The sequence below is a fragment of the Eptesicus fuscus genome, chromosome 16 (assembly GCF_027574615.1).
Source record: "Eptesicus fuscus isolate TK198812 chromosome 16, DD_ASM_mEF_20220401, whole genome shotgun sequence".
NCBI lineage: Eukaryota > Metazoa > Chordata > Mammalia > Chiroptera > Vespertilionidae > Eptesicus > Eptesicus fuscus.
The window spans coordinates 67,138,421-67,156,656 of NC_072488.1; the positions used below are offsets into that span (position 1 = coordinate 67,138,421).

The 18,236-nt window shown below is 41.0% G+C and overlaps 1 protein-coding gene across 5 annotated transcripts in view; it reads left to right on the top strand.

The window, feature by feature from the left end:
- Positions 1-18,236, top strand: part of IL1R1 (interleukin 1 receptor type 1) — a 54,877-nt gene that overhangs the window by 19,466 nt on the left and 17,175 nt on the right. For all 5 annotated transcript variants that reach the window (XM_054727852.1, XM_054727853.1, XM_054727855.1 and 2 more), the window contains exon 2: positions 4,534-4,600. In XM_054727852.1, the coding sequence (XP_054583827.1) occupies positions 4,540-4,600 (61 nt within the window). In that variant the 5' untranslated portion in view covers positions 4,534-4,539. The remainder of the gene's footprint in view (positions 1-4,533; positions 4,601-18,236) is intronic.

Below are 18,236 nucleotides of genomic sequence, written 5' to 3' on the forward strand. Positions count from 1 at the left end.
ACGCTGCTGAAGTGGGAGGATAACCCACCTTTTACTCACTTTGCTTTCATTCCCTGAGGCCTTGTTAAGGCTTCTGAGTTCCAGGCCCAGTGCTGGGGGCTGGGGAGCCCTCACAGTGGGGGTGCAGGGCAGTGCTGGGGGGCCCTCATGGTGGGGGTGCAGGGCAGTACTGGGGGCTGAGGGGCCATCACAGTGGGGGTGCAGGGCAGTGCTGGGGGCTGGGGGGCCCTCACGGTGGGGGTGCAGGGCAGTGCTGGGGGCTGGGGGGCCCTCACGGTGGGGGTGCAGGGCAGTGCTGGGGGCTGGGGGGCCCTCACAGTGGGGGTGCAGGGCAGTGCTGGGGGCTGGAGGTGCCCTCACGGTGGGGGTGCAGGGCAGTGCTGGGGGCTGGGGGGCCCTCACAGTGGGGGTGCAGGGCAGTGCTGGGGGCTGGGGGGCCCTCACAGTGGGGGTGCAGGGCAGTGCTGGGGGCTGGGGGGCCCTCACGGTGGGGGTGCAGGGCAGTGCTGCACCTGTCACCTGGTGGGGAGCAGGTGTGGCAGAGAGCTTGGTTGGGGCCTGTTGAGTTTGAGGTCCTCGGGGCCCTCAGGTAGATCTGTGCGAAGGTCCCTGGAGGTCTGAGACTGGAACTGACTGCGTGTGAAGGTGCCCATTCAGGAGCAGGTGATGGTCATGTGACCTAATCTCCGGAGCAGGAACTCAGAAAGGAAAAAGGTTCTGCTGAGCATTGACTTCATCTGCGCTCGAGGAGTTTAGAAAGGTTGGCAGGAGTGAGTTCTTCCTTTTGGCATTCTATTGCTATATTTAGTGGCCTTGCTTTTTAGATAAGGCAGAGGCGGTGTCTCCTTCCAGCGTGAAACCAGAGCCGAAGGTGATTGCACCCTGCGTGCTGTGGACAAAGCGTTATATAATTAAAATGCGTCACTGGGACCTCGCTTAGTACGTGCTCACATCGCTGACCTGCACCTGCTGTAGCTGCTGCTGGGTTGGTAGGCCATCTCAGTCACACGGGGCCGGGGCGTGAAGGTTTTGCTTTTGTTTTTTACTTTGTGATACAATTAATACATGCTCATTATAGGGATTCTGGATGGAAAGCTACAGAGAAGGGGAAACCACCCAACTGCAGGAACCAACCCAATGTTAATGTGTTGTCATATTTTTTAGTCTTTTTTGGTGCATTTTCATACAGCTATAGAATTTCATACAAATAATTTAGTGTCTTACCTTGTAAGACGAAAGTGTGAGCTTTGAGGCGGACCTGGAAGTTTAGGGAGACTTTTGCAAGTGGATCCAGGTAGGGAACAAATCCACATAAGTAGCCACAAGCTGGTTTTCTCAGACATAAGTATTACTACCCCAGCTTTTTCCCTTTCCATTTGCATGAAATACTTCTTTCCATTCCTTTACTTTTCGTCTGTGTGTATCTTTCCTTCTGAGGTGTGTCTCTTGAAGACAACATATACATGAGTCTTGTTTTCTTACCCACTCCGCTACCCTATGCCTTTTAATTAGAACATCTAGGCCATTTACATTCAAAGTGATTATTGTTAGGTACATGTTTATTGCCATTTTATTTTATTTTTATTTTTTTAAAATATTTTTTTATTGATTTTAGAGAGGAAGGGAGAGGGGGAGAGAGATAGAAACATCAATGATGAGAGAGAATCATTGATCAGCTGCCTCCTGCACGCCCCCTACGGGGGATTGAACCCACAACTCCAGGCATGTGCCCTTGGCCTTCAGTCCACAGGCCTACGCTCTATCCACTGAGCAAACCGGCTAGGGCACCATTTTATTTTTTAACTAAGTTCTTTTTTCCCCTTTTTCTTCTGCTTCTTAAAGCAAGTCCTTTCAATTTTCACATAACAAACTCCTTTAGCTTTTTGTTGTCTGGGAATCGCTGTATTTCTCCTTCAATTTTAAATGATAGCCTTGGTGGGTGAAGTACCTTGGTTGTAGGTCCTTGTTTTTCATCCTTTTGAGTATTTCATGCCCCTCCCTTCTGGCCTGAAATGTTTCTGTTGTCAAATCAGCTGACAGTCTATGGGAGCTCCCTTGTATGTAATCGACTGCCTTTCTCTTGCTGCTTTCAAGATTCTCCCTTGTCTTTAACCTTTGCCACTTTAGTTATGAAGTGTCTTGGTGTGGGCTTCCTTGGGTTCATCTTGTTCTGACTCTCTGTGCTTCCTGGACTTGTATGTCATTTCCTTCACCAGATTGGGAATTATTTGGTCATTATTCCTTCAAATAGGTTCTCAATCCCTTGCTCTTTCTTTCCTCCTTCTGGTACCTCTATGCTTCGGATATCGTTATGCTTCATGTCCCAAAGTTCCCTTAAGCTATCCTCATTTTTTAAAAGTCTTTTTCCTCTTTGTGATTGTCTTTTTTTCTATCTTGTCTTCCAAATCACTGATTCAATCCTCTGCTTCATCCAGCCTACTTTTATTCCTTTCAGTGTATTCTTGTTGTCAGATATGGTATTCTTCTTTCCTGACTGGTTCCTTTTCGTGGTTTATATGTTCTGTTTTATGCTGTTGTAGTTCTCATTAAGTACCTCGAGGGTCCTTATTACCATTACTTTGAACTCTTATCTCTGATGGATTGCTTGCTTCCATTCATTTAGCTCTTTTTCTGGAGATTCCTCTGTTCTTTCATTTGGGGCCTGTTTCTTTGTTTCCCCATTTTGCTGTCTCTTTGTGTTTGTTTCTGTGTATTAGGTAGATCTGCTGTGACTCTCGGTCTTCATAGGGTGGCAGTATGTAGTAGGTGTCCTGTGGGACCCAGTGGTGCAGTCTCCTTGCTCTCTGAGCTGGATGCACTAGGAATGTTGTGTGGGTTATATGGGCCCTCCTGTTGCAGTTGAGTCTTGATTGCTGTTGGCCTGTTCATGCATGGGATCAACTCTCAGGCTGTCTAATTGTGACGCTCAACCCCCAACCATGGTATGTGAGTTGCTGTACAGATGCTGACCAAAACATAAAAAAATAAAAAATAATAATAATATAAAAAAGGAATAAAAAGAATACGAAAGGAAAGAATAAAAAGGATAAGAAAAATCTCATAAGAAAAGAAAAAAACAATAAGAAAAATAAAATAAAGAAATAGAAAGGAAAAAGAAAAAAATTGGAAAAGAAAAAAGTGGCATTCACCTCATCAGAGTTTTTTAGTGCCTCCTGCGATCTGCTGTTTGTGGAGTTTGCTGGATCCTGCTCCAGTGCTGCCTGAAGCTGGACGCTTGGTGTGTTGCTTTTGGTCATTTTGGGAAGGACTGTGGTGCAGGCCAGTGTCAGACGCTGCCGTGTGCCTGGTGCAGTATGGCTGCCTCTGCTGGCTTGGCTGCACACAGGAAGGACCAAGCTGTGCTCCAAGGCCAGCTGTTACTAGTGCTGGGCCCTGGGGCAGCTCGGCACATGTACCGAGGCACCCCGCCACCTGCCGCTGCCTTCCTTGTCGACCGGCTGCCTATTAGGCTCATTCACTGAAAAAGCCTCTGGCGGTGGGGCTAGTGGGTCTTCGTGAGAGGAGGTGCCATTCAGACTTCAGGGAAGGTGGTGGGTATGATCCCCATCCCAGAACCATGTGACTGAGTCTGTCCTGGATTTTGCCCTGACCTCAGCGGGGCGGATCCTCTACCGCTCAGGCACATGGGCCTCCGGAGCCCCGAGGTCGGGCCTGCCAAGAGCTGGGAGGGTGTTCTATGGGACCTCCTGTGATGGGGAAGTACCAGACTGGTTCACAGGAAAAGTGGGCATAAAACCTCACCTCAAACCCATTCACTGACACCCAGAGTCTGCCCAGACTTCTACTCCTTGCTCTATACTGCTGACTCCTTGCAGGGTGGGTGCCAGGGACTCCTGGGGGTGGGGTAATTGCTTTCCCCCAGGCTGATGCTCTCGGAGGGGATTGCCCTGCCCAGAAGGTGGCTGCTGTGGTCTCCGAGAATGACTGGCAGCTGTCCCCCCACATCTCTCCCTAGAATCACAAACCCCAAACTCTGCTCAGGTGACTGCAGCCAGCACCACCCTCCCTCCTTAAAGTTTGCTCTTGAAGGGGGAGCGGCTGTCTCCAGCAGACTCGCCTCCCCTGGTGCACAGAAACCCTGCTGCTTTCATAGCTGGGTGCTATGTGGGCGCCTCTTTCCAGCTCTGGTGCTCCGGGCTGGGGAGCTTCCGGGCCGGGGGCCTGGCCTGGGGTTAGGCCTCACACTTCCCAGGGGAAAGCCCCCGTAGCTAAGATATCTCTCCAGTACCTCAGCTGCTATTGGTGGGAGTGGGGCAGTCCCTCCTGCATCTCCACCCTTCCTACCAGTCTCAATGTACCTTCTGCTGCACATCCTTCATTACTAGTATAAGACTCCTCTTCAGCTAGTTCTCATTTGGTTACTCAGGGTGATTGTTCCCCAATTTACTTGTATTTCCAGTTTGGTTTAGCGAGGAGGTGAGTTCAAGATTCACCTACTCTACCGCCATCTCGAAAGTCTCTGGAATAGTAACATTTCTAACTTTTGTTTTTCTTTCATTCCTGTTTCTCTAGGAGAATATGAAAGTGTTACTCAGGCTTGTTTGTTTCATAGCTCTACTGATTTCTTCTCTGGAAGCTGGTAAGTTAAGCATTTCCATGTGTTATTATCTGCTAAGAGAATCTATTATTTAGAATACATGAAGTACCTTATCTAACAGAATCATTTTTCTTATCTTTCCTGTTGAATCCCAATACGCAGAGCCTCCTGGTCACAGAACTGTATTGATGAGTATTCTTTTCAGCATCTTCTCATTCTCTTGTTTACATATTTGGAAACAGACCCAGTGAGGTTAAGAGCCCAAGGCCATATCTCTAGTTTCAGAGCAAGAGTTAAAATCCAGCTCTCCAGTGTCTAGTCCAGGCCTCTTCCCACTGTATTGCTGGTCAAAGAGTATAATACAGGAAATCCTGGCTTTCATTAGGAAGTGGCGTTAAATGTAGTCTTAATGAACCCTCAGCTGAAAACCATCAAGAGACAGTTCTTTCTTTTCTCTGTTTATTCATTTCACTCTGTCCCTCTTCCTCCTTTTACTACAAATCCATTAGCCCCTACCCTGTGCCAGGTGCTAGGTGCTGAGGATACAGAAGTGAATGATCAAGACAGAAAATCTGACTGTAGGTGGTCTACATTCCAGTAGTTTTAGAAAAGTAAACCTTTATTATGTCATTGGTGATAAGTGTAGAGAGAAAAACAGCAGGAAAGGGAGATATAAAGTTTTGGGCCTGGCCGATGTGGCTCAGTGGTTGAGCATCGAGCTGTGAACCAGAAGGTCATGATTCGATTCCCAGTCAGGGCACATGCCCAGGTTGCAGGCTCAATCCCCAGTGGGGGGCGTGTAGGAGGCAGCTGATCAGTGATTCTCTCTCATCATTGATGTTTCTATCTCCCTCTCCCTCTCCCATCCTTTTGAAATCAATAAAAATAAATTAAAAAATTAAGTTTTAGGAATGTGTGGGTGACAGAAAGTTAAATTTTTTGACATTGTGACCAGAGAACACTTACTGAGAAGTTGACTTTTGAGTCAACCCTGAAGTTGGGGATGGGGAAACAGTCCAGGCAGATGTGCTAAGGCCCTAAGGAACTGGCATGTTCCAGGCACTAAATACCATCGTGGTTGGAGCCAAGTAAGAAATGAGGGAGGTAATAAGGGATGAGGTCATTTGGTTAATAATATATGTCAACTGCAGATATGCTAACTAAGATGATGTTTGAAATCGTTTATTTGATTTAGCAATTTAAAAGTCATAGGTGACATTGATCAGAACAATTTTGGTGGATGGGTGGGTCAAACCCCAGATAAATAGAAGTGTATGTCTAGCTGAGACCTTACTTTATTTTATTCCTTTTATTACTATTACTAGGGGCCCGGTGCATGAAATTCATGCATGGGTAGGGTTCCTAGGCCTGGCCAGCAATCAGGGCCAATCTGTGGGGCCACCGGCGTGGTGACTGTGGCCCCCACTCGCACCTGCCTTGGCCTGGCACTGCCTGCTCACCAGCCCTGCCCCCTGCCGCTGCCATCAGTCACCTCCCTCTGTGGGGTGACCAGCGGGGCGGTTGGGGAGGCCCCCGCTCGCACCCGCCTTGGCTGGCCTAGTGCCACCCACTTGTCGACCCTGCCCCGCACCGCTGCTGGCCGGGGCCTGTGGGCTGGGGGCAGCTCCTGCATTGAGCATCTGTCCCCTTGTTGTCAGTGCACGTCATAGCGACTGGTCATTCGGCCAGTCGTTGGCCATTTGGTTGATTTGCATATTAGGGTTTTATATAGATAGATTTCTATTGCTTTTGCTACTGCTATTTCCGTTATCTAAATACTTAAGAGTCCTCGCTCTGCACAGGTTCTATGCTTAGTGCCTAGCCCCTTTTATTTCAATTCTGTGTTTCTTTTAGCAGCTTGAGTTAATAACTGACATATAATAAACCACACATGTTTAAAGAATACAGTTTGGTGTGTTGACATACATTTCCACTCTTAAAATCATCACAATCAAGATAATGAATATATATTCATTGCTTTCTGAAGTTTCCTGTTGATCTGTGTTTCCTGTAGTGTATGGCTACTTAAGTCTCTGCTTGGTCATCTAATGATTGGTCAGAAATTTCCTTCGACTATTTGACCCAATAAGCCTTCTACCCTTTGCTGAGGGGCCATGTGTGTGTTGAGGTATGCCTTCAACACTTAGGCTGCTCACAACTCTTAGTCTTCACTTCCTGCTGTGCTTGACTTTAAGGTCATCCATATTTAAGAGACTGGTCTTCCCTGGGCATGTACACAGCCCTGCATACATAGGCACTTTTCTGGATTACCCAGGCATATATTAAAGCTTTTTGAATCTCTTTATGGTCATTTAGTTCCCCAGATTTTATTTTTCCTTTTGGCCAGACTCTTGTTTGTGTCAATGGTATCATGGCTGCAGGCAGCTGCAGAATTAAACAGTTACCACTGATTAATTTTTTAAACAAACACTCTTGGGATAGCACTTCTTGTGGAGCACTGAGTCAGGGCAATAATAACACCATTCTGTGAGGGTGACTTTTCCACAGAGTTGCCAGTCAGGTCAAATTGTGGCAATGCTCATGAATGGTACTTTTTGAGAGGCTCCAAACCTGGTTCACACTTGCAAGCCTGCTGGCTTTCATAGCTATTGTGTTTGTAAGGCTGCTGGTTTTCGAGTTTATAGTGGAGCTTGAAAGAAAGGCAGATGAGAGTAGTTTAAATTACAAATATATAAATCTCACTGCTCTGAGATCCAGCTGCCACTGCTTTTTTTTGTTTGTTTGCTTTGTTTGTTTTATCCTATCTAATAAAAGAGTAATATGCAAATTAACCATCACTCAACGAGAAAGATGGCGGCACCCATAGCGGCCGGGGTGGGATGCTGGTGGCGTTGCCCCAGCAATGTGAGCCCAGCAGGCAAGCGTGGCCTGCAGGCAATACCCAGTGACCCGTGAGCAGGCAAGCGCGCCCACAGACAGCACCCAGCAGGAACTGCTTGCCCATCGCCATGGTGTGGAGCAGGCAGGCCCCACAGAGAGCAGAGAACCATGGGGAGCGGGCCTAAGCCGTCGGTAGGACATCCCTAAGAACTCCTGGATTTGAGAGGGTGCAGTTCGGACTGAGGAAACCCCCTCCCACCCCTCCATGCACGAATTTCGTGCACCGGGCCTCTAGTTTTAAAATAAATGTTCTGATTGTTGCATCCCTTTGATTTTGTAAATTGTCCAGCCTTTTTTTTTTTAAATATATTTTATTGATTTTTTTTACAGAGAGGAAGGGACAGCGATAGAGAGATAGAAACATTGATGAGAGAGAAGCATCAATCAGCTGCCTCCTGCACGCCTCCTACTGGGGATGTGCCCGCAACCAAGGTACATGCCCTTGTCCGGAATCGAACCCGGGACCCTTCAGTCCCCAGGCCGACGCTCTATCCACTGAGCCAAACCGGCTAGGGCCAGCCTCTTTTTTTTTTTAATTTCTTATATTGATTGTGGTATTACATATGTGTCCTTATTCCCCCATTACTCCCCCCCCCCCATTCATGTCCTTACCCCCCTGTTGTCTGTGTCCATTGGTTAGGCTTATATGCATGCATATAAGTCCTTTGGTTGACCTCTCCCCTTTACCCCAACCCTCCCCTACCTTCCCTGAGGCTTGACGTTCTGATCGATCTTTCTCTGTCTCTGGATCTGTTTTTGTTCATCAGTTTATTTGGTTCATTATATTCCATAAATGAGTGAGATCATGTGATATTTACCTTTCTCTGCCTGGCTTATTTCACTTAGCATAATGCTGTCTAGTTCCATCCATGTTGTTGCAAATTGTAAGGACTCCTTCCACTTTACTGCAGCGTAGTATTCCATTGTGTAGATGTACCACAGTTTTTTAATCCACTCATCTGCTGATGGCACTTAGGCTGTTTCCAACTCTTGCCTATGGTGAATTGTGCTGCTATGAACATAGGGGTGCATATATCCTTTCTGATTCGTGTTTCTAGTTTCTTGGGATATATTCCTAGAAGTGGGATCACTGGGTCAAATGGGAGTTTCATTTTTAGTTTTTTGAGGAAACTCCATACTGTTCTCCATAGTGGCTGCACCAGTCTGCATTCCCACCAGCAGTGCACGAGGGTTCCTTTTTCTCCGTATCCTCGCCAGCACTTGTTGTTTGTTGATTTGTTGATAATAGCCATTCTGACAAGTGTGAGATGGTACCTCATTGTCATTTTAATTTGCATTGTTCGGATGATTAGTGACTTTGAGCAGGTTTTCATATGTCTCTTGGCCTTCCTTCTGTCTTCTTTTGAAAAGTATCTATTTAGGTCCCTTGCCCATTTTTTGATTGGGTTGTGTAACTTCCTTTTATTAAGTTGTATGAGTTCCCTGTAAATGTTGGAGATTAAACCCTTATCGTTGTTATCATTGGCAAATATGTTCTCCCATGCAGTGGGCTTTCTTGTTGTTTTGTTGATGGTTTCCTTTGCTGTACAAAAGCTTTTTATTTTGATGTAGTCCCCTTTGTTTATTTTCTCTTTAGTTTCCATTGCCCTAGGAGCAGTATCAGTGAATAAATTGCTTCGGCATATGTCTGAGATTTCTCTGCCTGTGGATTCCTCTAGTATTTTTATGGTTTCCTGTCACATGTTCAAGTCCTTTATCCATTTTGAGTTTATTTTTGTGTATGGTGTAAGTTGGTGGTCTAGTTTCATTTTTTCTGCATGTATCTGTCCAATTTTCCCAACACCATTTATTGAAGAGACTGTCTTGAACCCATTGTATGTTCATGCCTCCTTTGTCAACTATTAATTGGGCATAGTGGTTTGGGTCAATTTCTGGAATCTCTATTCTATTCCATTGATCTATATGTCTGTTCTTGTGCCAGTACAAGGCAGTTTTGAGAACAGTTACTTTGTAATACAGCTTGATATCTGGTATTGAGATCCCACCTACTTTGTTCTTCTTTCTCAGGATTGCTGCAGCTATTTGGGGTCTTTTTTATTCCAAATGAATTTTTGGAGAGTTCTTCCTAGGCCTGTGACATATGCCATTGGTATTTTAATGGGGAGTGCATTGAATGTGTAGATTGCTTTGGGTAGTGTGGACATTTTGATGATGTTGATTCTACCAATCCATGAACACGGTATGTTCTTCCATCTGTTTATGTCTTCCTCTATCTCTTTTTTCAGTGTCCTGTAGTTTTCCACATACAGATCTTTTACCTCTTAATTATGTTTATTCCTAGGTAACTTAATTTTTTTAGTGTAATGGTAAATGGTATTGCTTTTTTAGTCTCTCTTTCTGTAAGTTCACTATTGGTGTAAAGAAATGCCATAGATTTCTTGGCATTAATTTTGTATCCTGCTACATTGCCGAATTCATTTATTAAGTCTAATAATTTTTTGATGGAGTCTTTAGGGTTTTCTATGTACAGTATCATGTCATCTGCAAATAAGGGCAGCTTCACTTCTTCTTTTCCAATTTGGATGCCTTTTATTTCTTCTTCTTGTCTCATTGCAATGGCTAGTACTTCCAGTACTATGTCGAACAGGAGTGGTGAGAGTGGGCATCCCTGTCTTGTTCCTGTTCTTAGGGGAAATGGTTTTAGTGTTTGTCCATTGAGTATGATGTTGGCTGTGGGTTTGTCATATATGGCTTTTATTATGTTGAGGTATGATCCTTCTATTCCCACCTTGCTGAGAGTTTTTATCAAGAAAGGGTGTTGGATTTTGTCAAATGCTTTTTCTGCGTCAATTGATATGACTGTGATTTTTATCTCTTAATTTGTTTATGTGATGTATCACGTTTATTGATTTGCGGATATTGTACCATCCTTGCATCCTCGGGATAAATCCTACTTGGTCATGGTGTATGATCTTTCTGATGTACTGCTGGATCCTATTTGCTAGAATTTTGTTGAGGATTTTGGCATGTATGTTCATGAGGGATATTGTCCTATAATTCTCTTTCATTGTGTTATCTTTATCTGGTTTTGATATTAGGGTGATGCTGGCTTCATAGCAGGAGCTTGGAAGTGTCCCTTCCTCTTGAATTTTCTGGAATAGTCTTAAGGAGGATAGGTTTTAGTTCTCCCTTGAATGTTTGATAAAAATCCCCTGTGAAGCCATCTGGCGCCGGGCTTTTGTTTGCTGGAAGCATTTTGATGACTGCTTCAATTTCTTCCATAGTTATCAGCCTATTGAGATTTTTATAATCTTCCTGGGTGAGTTTTGGAAGGTTGCATTTTTCTGGGAATGTGTCCATTTCCTCCAGGTTGTCTAGTTTGTTAGAACAGAGTTGTTCATAGTATTTTTTAACAATCCTTTGTATTTCCGTGGGGTCTGTCATTATTTCGCCTCTTTCATTTCTGATTTTGCTTATTTGCGTCCTCTCTCTTTGATTCTTGGTGAGCCTGGCTAGAGGTTCATCAATCTTGTTTATACTTTCAAAGAACCAGCTCTTGGTTTCATTGATCTTTTGTATTGTTTTTCTGGTCTCTATGTCATTCATTTCTGCTCTGATCTTTATAATTTCCTTCCTTCTGCTCACTCTGGGCTTATCTTGTTGCTCTCTTTCTAATTCTTTGAGTTGTAGAGTGAGATGATTTACTACCATTTTTTCTTGTTTTTTTTTTTTTTTTTGAGGTAGGCCTGTAGAGCTATAAACTTCCCTCTCAACACTGCTTTCATTGTGTCCCATAGCATATGCATTGTTTTGTTTTTATTGTCATTAGTCTCCAGGATGTTTTTAATTTCTTCTTTGATCTCATTGGCAACCCAATCATTGTTTAATAGCATACTATTCAGCTTCCAAGTGTTTGAATTTTTTGGATTGCTTTAATTGTAGTTTATTTCTAATATTATGCCATTGTGGTCTGAGAAGATGCTTGATATGATTTCAATCTTCTTGAATTTGTGGAGACTTTGCTTGTGACCCAATATGTGGTCTATTTTTGAAAATGTCCCATGTGCATTTGAGAAGAACATATATACTGTGGCTTTGGGGTGAAATGTTCTGAAGATGTCAATTAGGTCCATCTGATCTAGTGAGTCATTTAGGATTGCTTTTTCTTTGCTGATTTTTGTCTAGAGGATTTAGCCAGTGTTGTCAGTGGTGTATTAAAGTCCCCTACTATGATTGTATTGTTGTTGATCTCTCCCTTGATATCTTCCAGGAGTTTTTTTAATGTATTTGGGTGCCCCTGTATTGGGTGCATATATGTTTACCAGGGTTATATCCTTTTGTTGTATCGATCCCTTTAGTATTATGAAGTAGCCTTCCTTATCTCTTGTTATGGCCTTCACTTTAAGGTCTATTTTGTCAGATATAAGTACTGCTAACCCTGCTTTTTTTTCATTTCCATTCACCTGAAAGATGTTTTTCCATCCCTTCACTTTCAGTCTGTGTGAGTCCCTTTTTCTGAGGTGGATCTCTTGTAGACAGCATATATATGGGTCTTATTTTTTTATCCATTCAGCCACTTGATGTCTTTTGATTGGAGCATTTAGTCTGTTTATGTTTAAAGTTATTATTGAAAGATACTTGTTTGTAGTCATTTTTATTTTTTGTGTCTCTGTTCCTTCTTACCTTTTTATTTCTTTTTTTTTCCACCAGTCCCTTTAACATTTCTTGCATTGCTGGCTTGGTAGTGATAAACTCCCTTAGCCTTTTTTGTCTGTGAAGCTACTTATTTCCCCTTCAATTTGAATGATAGTCTTGCTGGATAGCGTATTCTTGGATTCAGTCCCTTGGTTTACATCACTTTGTAAATTTCCTTCCATTCTTTTCTGGCCTGATGTGTTTCTGTTGAGAAATCATTTGGTAATCTAATGGGAGCTCCCTTGTATGTAACTTTCTGTCTCTCTCTGCAGCCTTTAAGATTCTCTTTTTGTCCTGAATATTTGCCATCGTAATTATGATGTGTCTTGGTGTGGGTCTTTTCAGGTTCATCCTGTTTGGGATTCTCTGTGCTTGTGTGACTTTTATCTTCACCACACCAGGGAAGTTTTCTGACATTATTTCTTCAAATAGGTCTTCTAACCCTTGTTCCTCTTCCTGTTTTTCTGGCATCCCTATTATTCGTATGTTGCTTCATTTCATATTGTCTCATAGCTCCCTTAGGCTCTCCTCCTGTCTTTTAATTTTTTTCTCCAGTTGCAATTCAGTTTGGCTGTGTTTTGCTTCCCTCTCTTCTAATTCGCTAATTCGGTCCTCTGCATCTCCTAGTCTACTGTTGAAACTTTCCATGGTGTTTTTTATTGCAGCTATATCACTCTTCATTTCTTCTTGATTCTTACATAAGTTGTTAATTTTTTTCATCCATTTCTTCTTGATTCTTACATAAGGTGTTGATTTTTTCTTCCGTCCGGTTTATGAACTCTATGACCCTTATTCTGAATTCTTTTTCTGACATATTGCATATCTCTGTTTCACTTAGCTGCTTTTCTGGCAATTCCTCCTTTTCTTTCCTTTAGGTGTATCTTTGTCTACCCATTTTTTGTCTCACCAACTGATCTAGATGTCAAGTCGTGCAGGGGCTGCTCCTTGGGTGGCAGTGGCTTCTCAGGCCGCGGTTGCTCCTCAGGTGGTCACGGTAGCAGCTGCTTCTCAGTTGTCCAGCCTTTTTGTTATTTTTTATGGAGGAGTGAATTTATGGAAACCCTCATTCTTGCTGTTCTGGAAATCCTGCCTCAAAAGATAAGATTTTGTGTGTTTTTGTTTTTTTTAATAAGGATATCCAATTTATTGAAAACGCTATCTTTCTCCACTCAATTTCCTTATGCCTTTGTAAAAAATCAGTTAAATATGTTTGTGTAATTTATTTCTGGGGTTTCTGTTCAGTGACCTATTCATCTTTATGTCAATACTACACTGTCTTAATTCATGTGGCTTTATAATAAATGTTGAATTAAGTCAGTGTAACTCAACTTTGTTCTTCTTAAAATCAAAGTTGTTTTGACTAATTATATATAAATTTTAGAATCAGTTTGTTAATTAGTACAAAAAGTCCTGCTTAGATATTAATGGGGATTGAGTTGAATATAACCCAATTTGGGGACAACTAACATCTTAATGATATTGAGTGTTCTGATCCATGATCATTTATTTAGATCTTGTTTTTCTTAGCTAGTATTTGCAAATCCATTCAATTTTGCATACTCATATTACATTACAATTTACTAATCCTTCTAGATCTTTTGTAGATTTCACAGATGATCATGTTGTCTGCAAATAAAGCTATTTTACTTTCCCCTTCAATCTGGGTGCCATTTATTTTTTCTTAACTTAATGTACTAATTAGATCTTCCAGTAAAATATTAAATAGAAGTGATTAGAGTGGAAAATCCTGACCTCATTCCTAATCTTGCTGTGTATAAGAGCTGTAGGTTTTTCATAGCTGAGAGTTCACCTCTATTCCTAGTTTGCTGATGTTGGATTTTTCGTTTTTTTTTCTGGGTCTATTGAGATGATTATATAGATTTTCTTTTAAACTCTGTTAATATATGGAATTTCATTGATTGATTTTTTTTGAATGTGAATCCAACTTTGCATTTCTAGGATGCTATATACATCACAATATATTATCCTTTTTTGATATATTGTAAGATTCCGTTTGATGAACTGTTTTAAATAAATTTTGCATTTATGTTTATGATGATTGGCTTATGTATTCTCTTGTAATGTCTTTGTCAGGTTTAGTATTAGAGTAATGTTGACCCCATAGAGTGAATAGGGACATGTTACTGACTCTTCAGTTTTCTGCAAGAGTTTGCCTAAAATTTCTTCCATAAATATTCCAGTGACACTATCTAGGCCCAACATTTTTTTTGTTGGAAGGTTTTAGCTGCAAATTCATTTTCTTCAATATCTATAGGGCTATTCAGGTTATTTATTTCTTTTTGAGGGAGCTCTTATAGTCTGTGCCTTTCAAGGAATTTTATTGTTTCACATAAGTTATTGAATTTATTGGCATAAATTTGTTCTTAATATTTCCTTATTACTCCTTGAGAGATAACACCTCTCTTTTTTCCTGGTCATTCTGGATGGAGATTTTATCAATCATATTTTCAGAAAGAACTAGCTTTTGGTATCTGATTTTTCTCTGTTACTTTTTTGTTTTCTATTTCATTGATTTTTTTTTGTTGTTAATCCTCACCTGAGGATATTTTTTCCATTGAATGTTAGAGAGAGTAGAAGGGAGGGAGGTATTGGAGGGGGGCAGGGGACAGAGGGAGAGAGAGACAGAGAGGAGGGAGGCAGAGAGAAACATCAATGTGAGAGAGACACATCCATTGGTTTCCTCCCACACATACCCCTACCGGGGTCAGGGATCAACCTGCAACCCAGGTACATGCCCTTGCCTGGGAATTGAATCTGTGGCCCTTTGGGGCGCAGGCCGACCCTCTAACCCTGAGGCCACATAGCCAGGGCTCACTGGTTATCTGCTGGATTCATGTTATTTTTTATCTTCTGCTTACATTGGGTGCATTGTTTTTCTAATTTATTGAGTGGAAACTGAAATAATCAGTTTGAGATCTTTTTCCTTCTATAGGCATTTAGTGCTGTCAGTTTTCCTCTACCCACTGCTTTCATTGAATATCATCAACTTTGACATGTTGTATTTTCCTTATCATTCATTCAAAATACCTTCTACTCTCACTTTTTATTTCTTCTTTGACTCATGGGTTATTTAGAAGTGTGCTTTTAGTTTTATTTTATTATTTTACAAATAATATTTTTTATGATTGCATTCTGCATACTCTGGAAGTTGTGTTCAAATCTGCTGATACTTTTTAGAGCTGATAAATTAGAACAGTATGGATTCCCAGCTAACAGTGTATTTTATATTCATTTAAAATGTTTTCTCAAACATATTAGGAATTCCTAGATAGCTTTTGGTTATTGGTTTCTAATTGAATCCTATTGTCACCAGAAAATGCACTATGTCTAATTTGAATCCCTTTAAATACATCAATTATTGGGTGATGAACAAGAATATTGTATATGTTGGTAAATTTGTTGTGTTAAAAATGTGTATTCTGCTATTGTTGCGTAGGATTTTCTATAAATACCAGTTATGCCAAATTTTTTATTCAAACCTTTTATATCATTAGTGATTTATCTAATTGTTCTATTTGTTCTATCAATTATTGTTTGAGTAGGGTATTGGACTCTCTGACTATAATTGTGGGTTTTTCTATTTCTCCTTGCAGTCTTAACATTTAAAAAAAATATATATTTTTATTGATTTCAGAGAGGAAAAGAGAGGAAGAGAGACATAGAAACATCAATGATGAGAGAGAATCATTGATTGGCTGCCTCCTACATGCCCCACACTGGGGATCGAGCCCACAACCTGGGCATGTGCCCTTGACCGGAATCGAACCTGAGACCCTTCAGTTCGCAGGCCAACACTCTATCCACTGAGCCAAATCAGCTAGGACAAAGTCTAACATTTTTGCTTCAAGTATTTTGAAGCATTGTTAGTAGCTTAGTAAACATTTAGGATTACTGTGTACTTCTTGATGAATGACTTCTTTATCATAATGAAATGACCCTTTTTATCCCTGGTAATAATCTTTACTGTACAATCTAATTTGGTCGTTAACAATGTAACAACCATTTAAACTTTCTTTTGATTAGTGTTAACCCCACCATTTTTTTTTACTTGCAATGTTATTTGTATCTTTATATTTAAAGTGTGTGTAAGTGTGATGGTGTGTGTGTATGTATGTGTGTGTGTTTGTGTGAGACAGCATACAGTTGGATTCTTCTTACTTTATTTAATCTGACCACCTCTGCCTTTCAATTGGGATGTTTAGACCATTAATATTTTAAAATATGATTATTAATACATTTGGATTTAATTTCAGGATCATATTATTTTATAATTACCTTTGTAGTAAACATTTCTGGTGTATTTATTCCTTTATGTAGATTCATTTTTATCCAATATTATTTTCTTTATCTCTGATGGACTTCTTATATTTTCCTGATAGTGCAGGTCCACTGGTGATGAATTTTTACAGCTCTTATAAATACACAAAAAAGTTTTGTTTTGTCTTTATTTTTGAAAGACATTTTCATGGAGTATAGACTTCTAGGTTGACTTTTTATCTTTCAGTATTTACCTTTATTCCACTTTCTTCTGGCTTGTATTTTTTCTGGCAAGAAGGCTGAATTATTTTTTCTTTGTTGGGTGGAGTTTTCTTCCTGCTTCTTTTGCCTGGGTTTTATTGTGATATTAGAGTCTGTGAGCTAATCATTTTCATTAAATCTTGAAAAATTTCAACCTGTATGCCTTCAAATACTCTTTTGTTTCACTCACCTTTCCTCTACCTCAGGAATTCCTATGTCATGTATTGAAGTTGGCCAGCAGCTAAATACTGCCCTGTTAATTTTGTTCTTTTTCTCTGTGTGTTTAATTTTGAATAGTTTCTAATGCCATGTCTTAAAAGTCACTAATCTTTTCTTCTGCAATGTCAAATCTGCCATTAATCACATCCAGTGGTTTTTTTTTTTAAATCAACATTGTAGTTTTTATTTCTAGAAATTTGATTTAAGTTTTTTAAAAACAACTCTCACGTCTCTTCTCAACAGGTTTGATCTAGTGTCTCGAACAAGTGAAATACAAATTATTTTAATTTTCCATCTATTCTATCACCTCTGTCATTTCTGGGTCAGAAGTGATTATTTTCTCCTCATTATTGGTTATATTTTCCCGCTTCTCTGCATGCCTAATAATTTTTTAAAAGATGCTAGACATTGTTATTTCCACCATGTTAGTTGCTGGATATTTTTGTATTATGAAGAATGTTCTTGAGTTTGCTCTGTCATAGGTTTACTATTGAAAACAGTTGATCATTTCAGGTCTTGCTGCTAAACTTTATTAGTTATGATCAGGAAAAATTTTATTCTAGGCCTGATTTCCCCCGTGTACTGAGTCAAAACCCTTCTGGGTATTCTACCTGATGCCCCATGATTCTTGAGGTTTTCCATTCCAGCTGTAAACAGCAACTATTTCCAGAATTGTGTGTGGGTTAGGTATTATTTACTCTAATCCTTTTGGCAATTTGCACTCTGACCGTGGGTAGTTTTTCTTATATAACTTAAGCTAATCAATACTCAGCTGAAAACTGGAGGGAGGCTCTGTAGGTCAGCAAAGTGCTTGCTCTCTCCCTCTCCCGATTGCTCTGTGTGCGGGGCTGATCTGCCCGGTGCTCTGCCCTGCACACTTTTGGTTTCCTTGGATTCCCAGCTCCGTTTCCTCACCCAGAGAATGCGAGACTTTGCCTGGCCTTCCTCCTTGCAATGCCCTGGTCCTGAATCTCTCTAGCAGTGATTGGGTGAATTATAGGGCTTACCTCCTTTGAGTCCCCCCTTTCTGATATTTCTATTTTTTATGTCCAATGTCGTGATCATTATTGTTTCATAAACATTGTCCATTTTTCAGTTGTTCAGGTAGGAGGGCAAGTCCAGTCCCTTATACTCCATCTTGTCTTGAAGCATCTCTTACCTGCTACACCTTCACCAGTTTTTAGATGACTTAAGAGGGGATGGAGGTTACATAACTTGCTCAAGGGCACTCAGGTAGTAAGTAACACAACTGAATTTGAATATAAATCTTTCAGACTTCCAAGATAGTGGTGTTAATCATAAGGCTGTTAAATATTTCATATGAATTAATGTATTGAGTAATTGATACATTTATATGTAGATA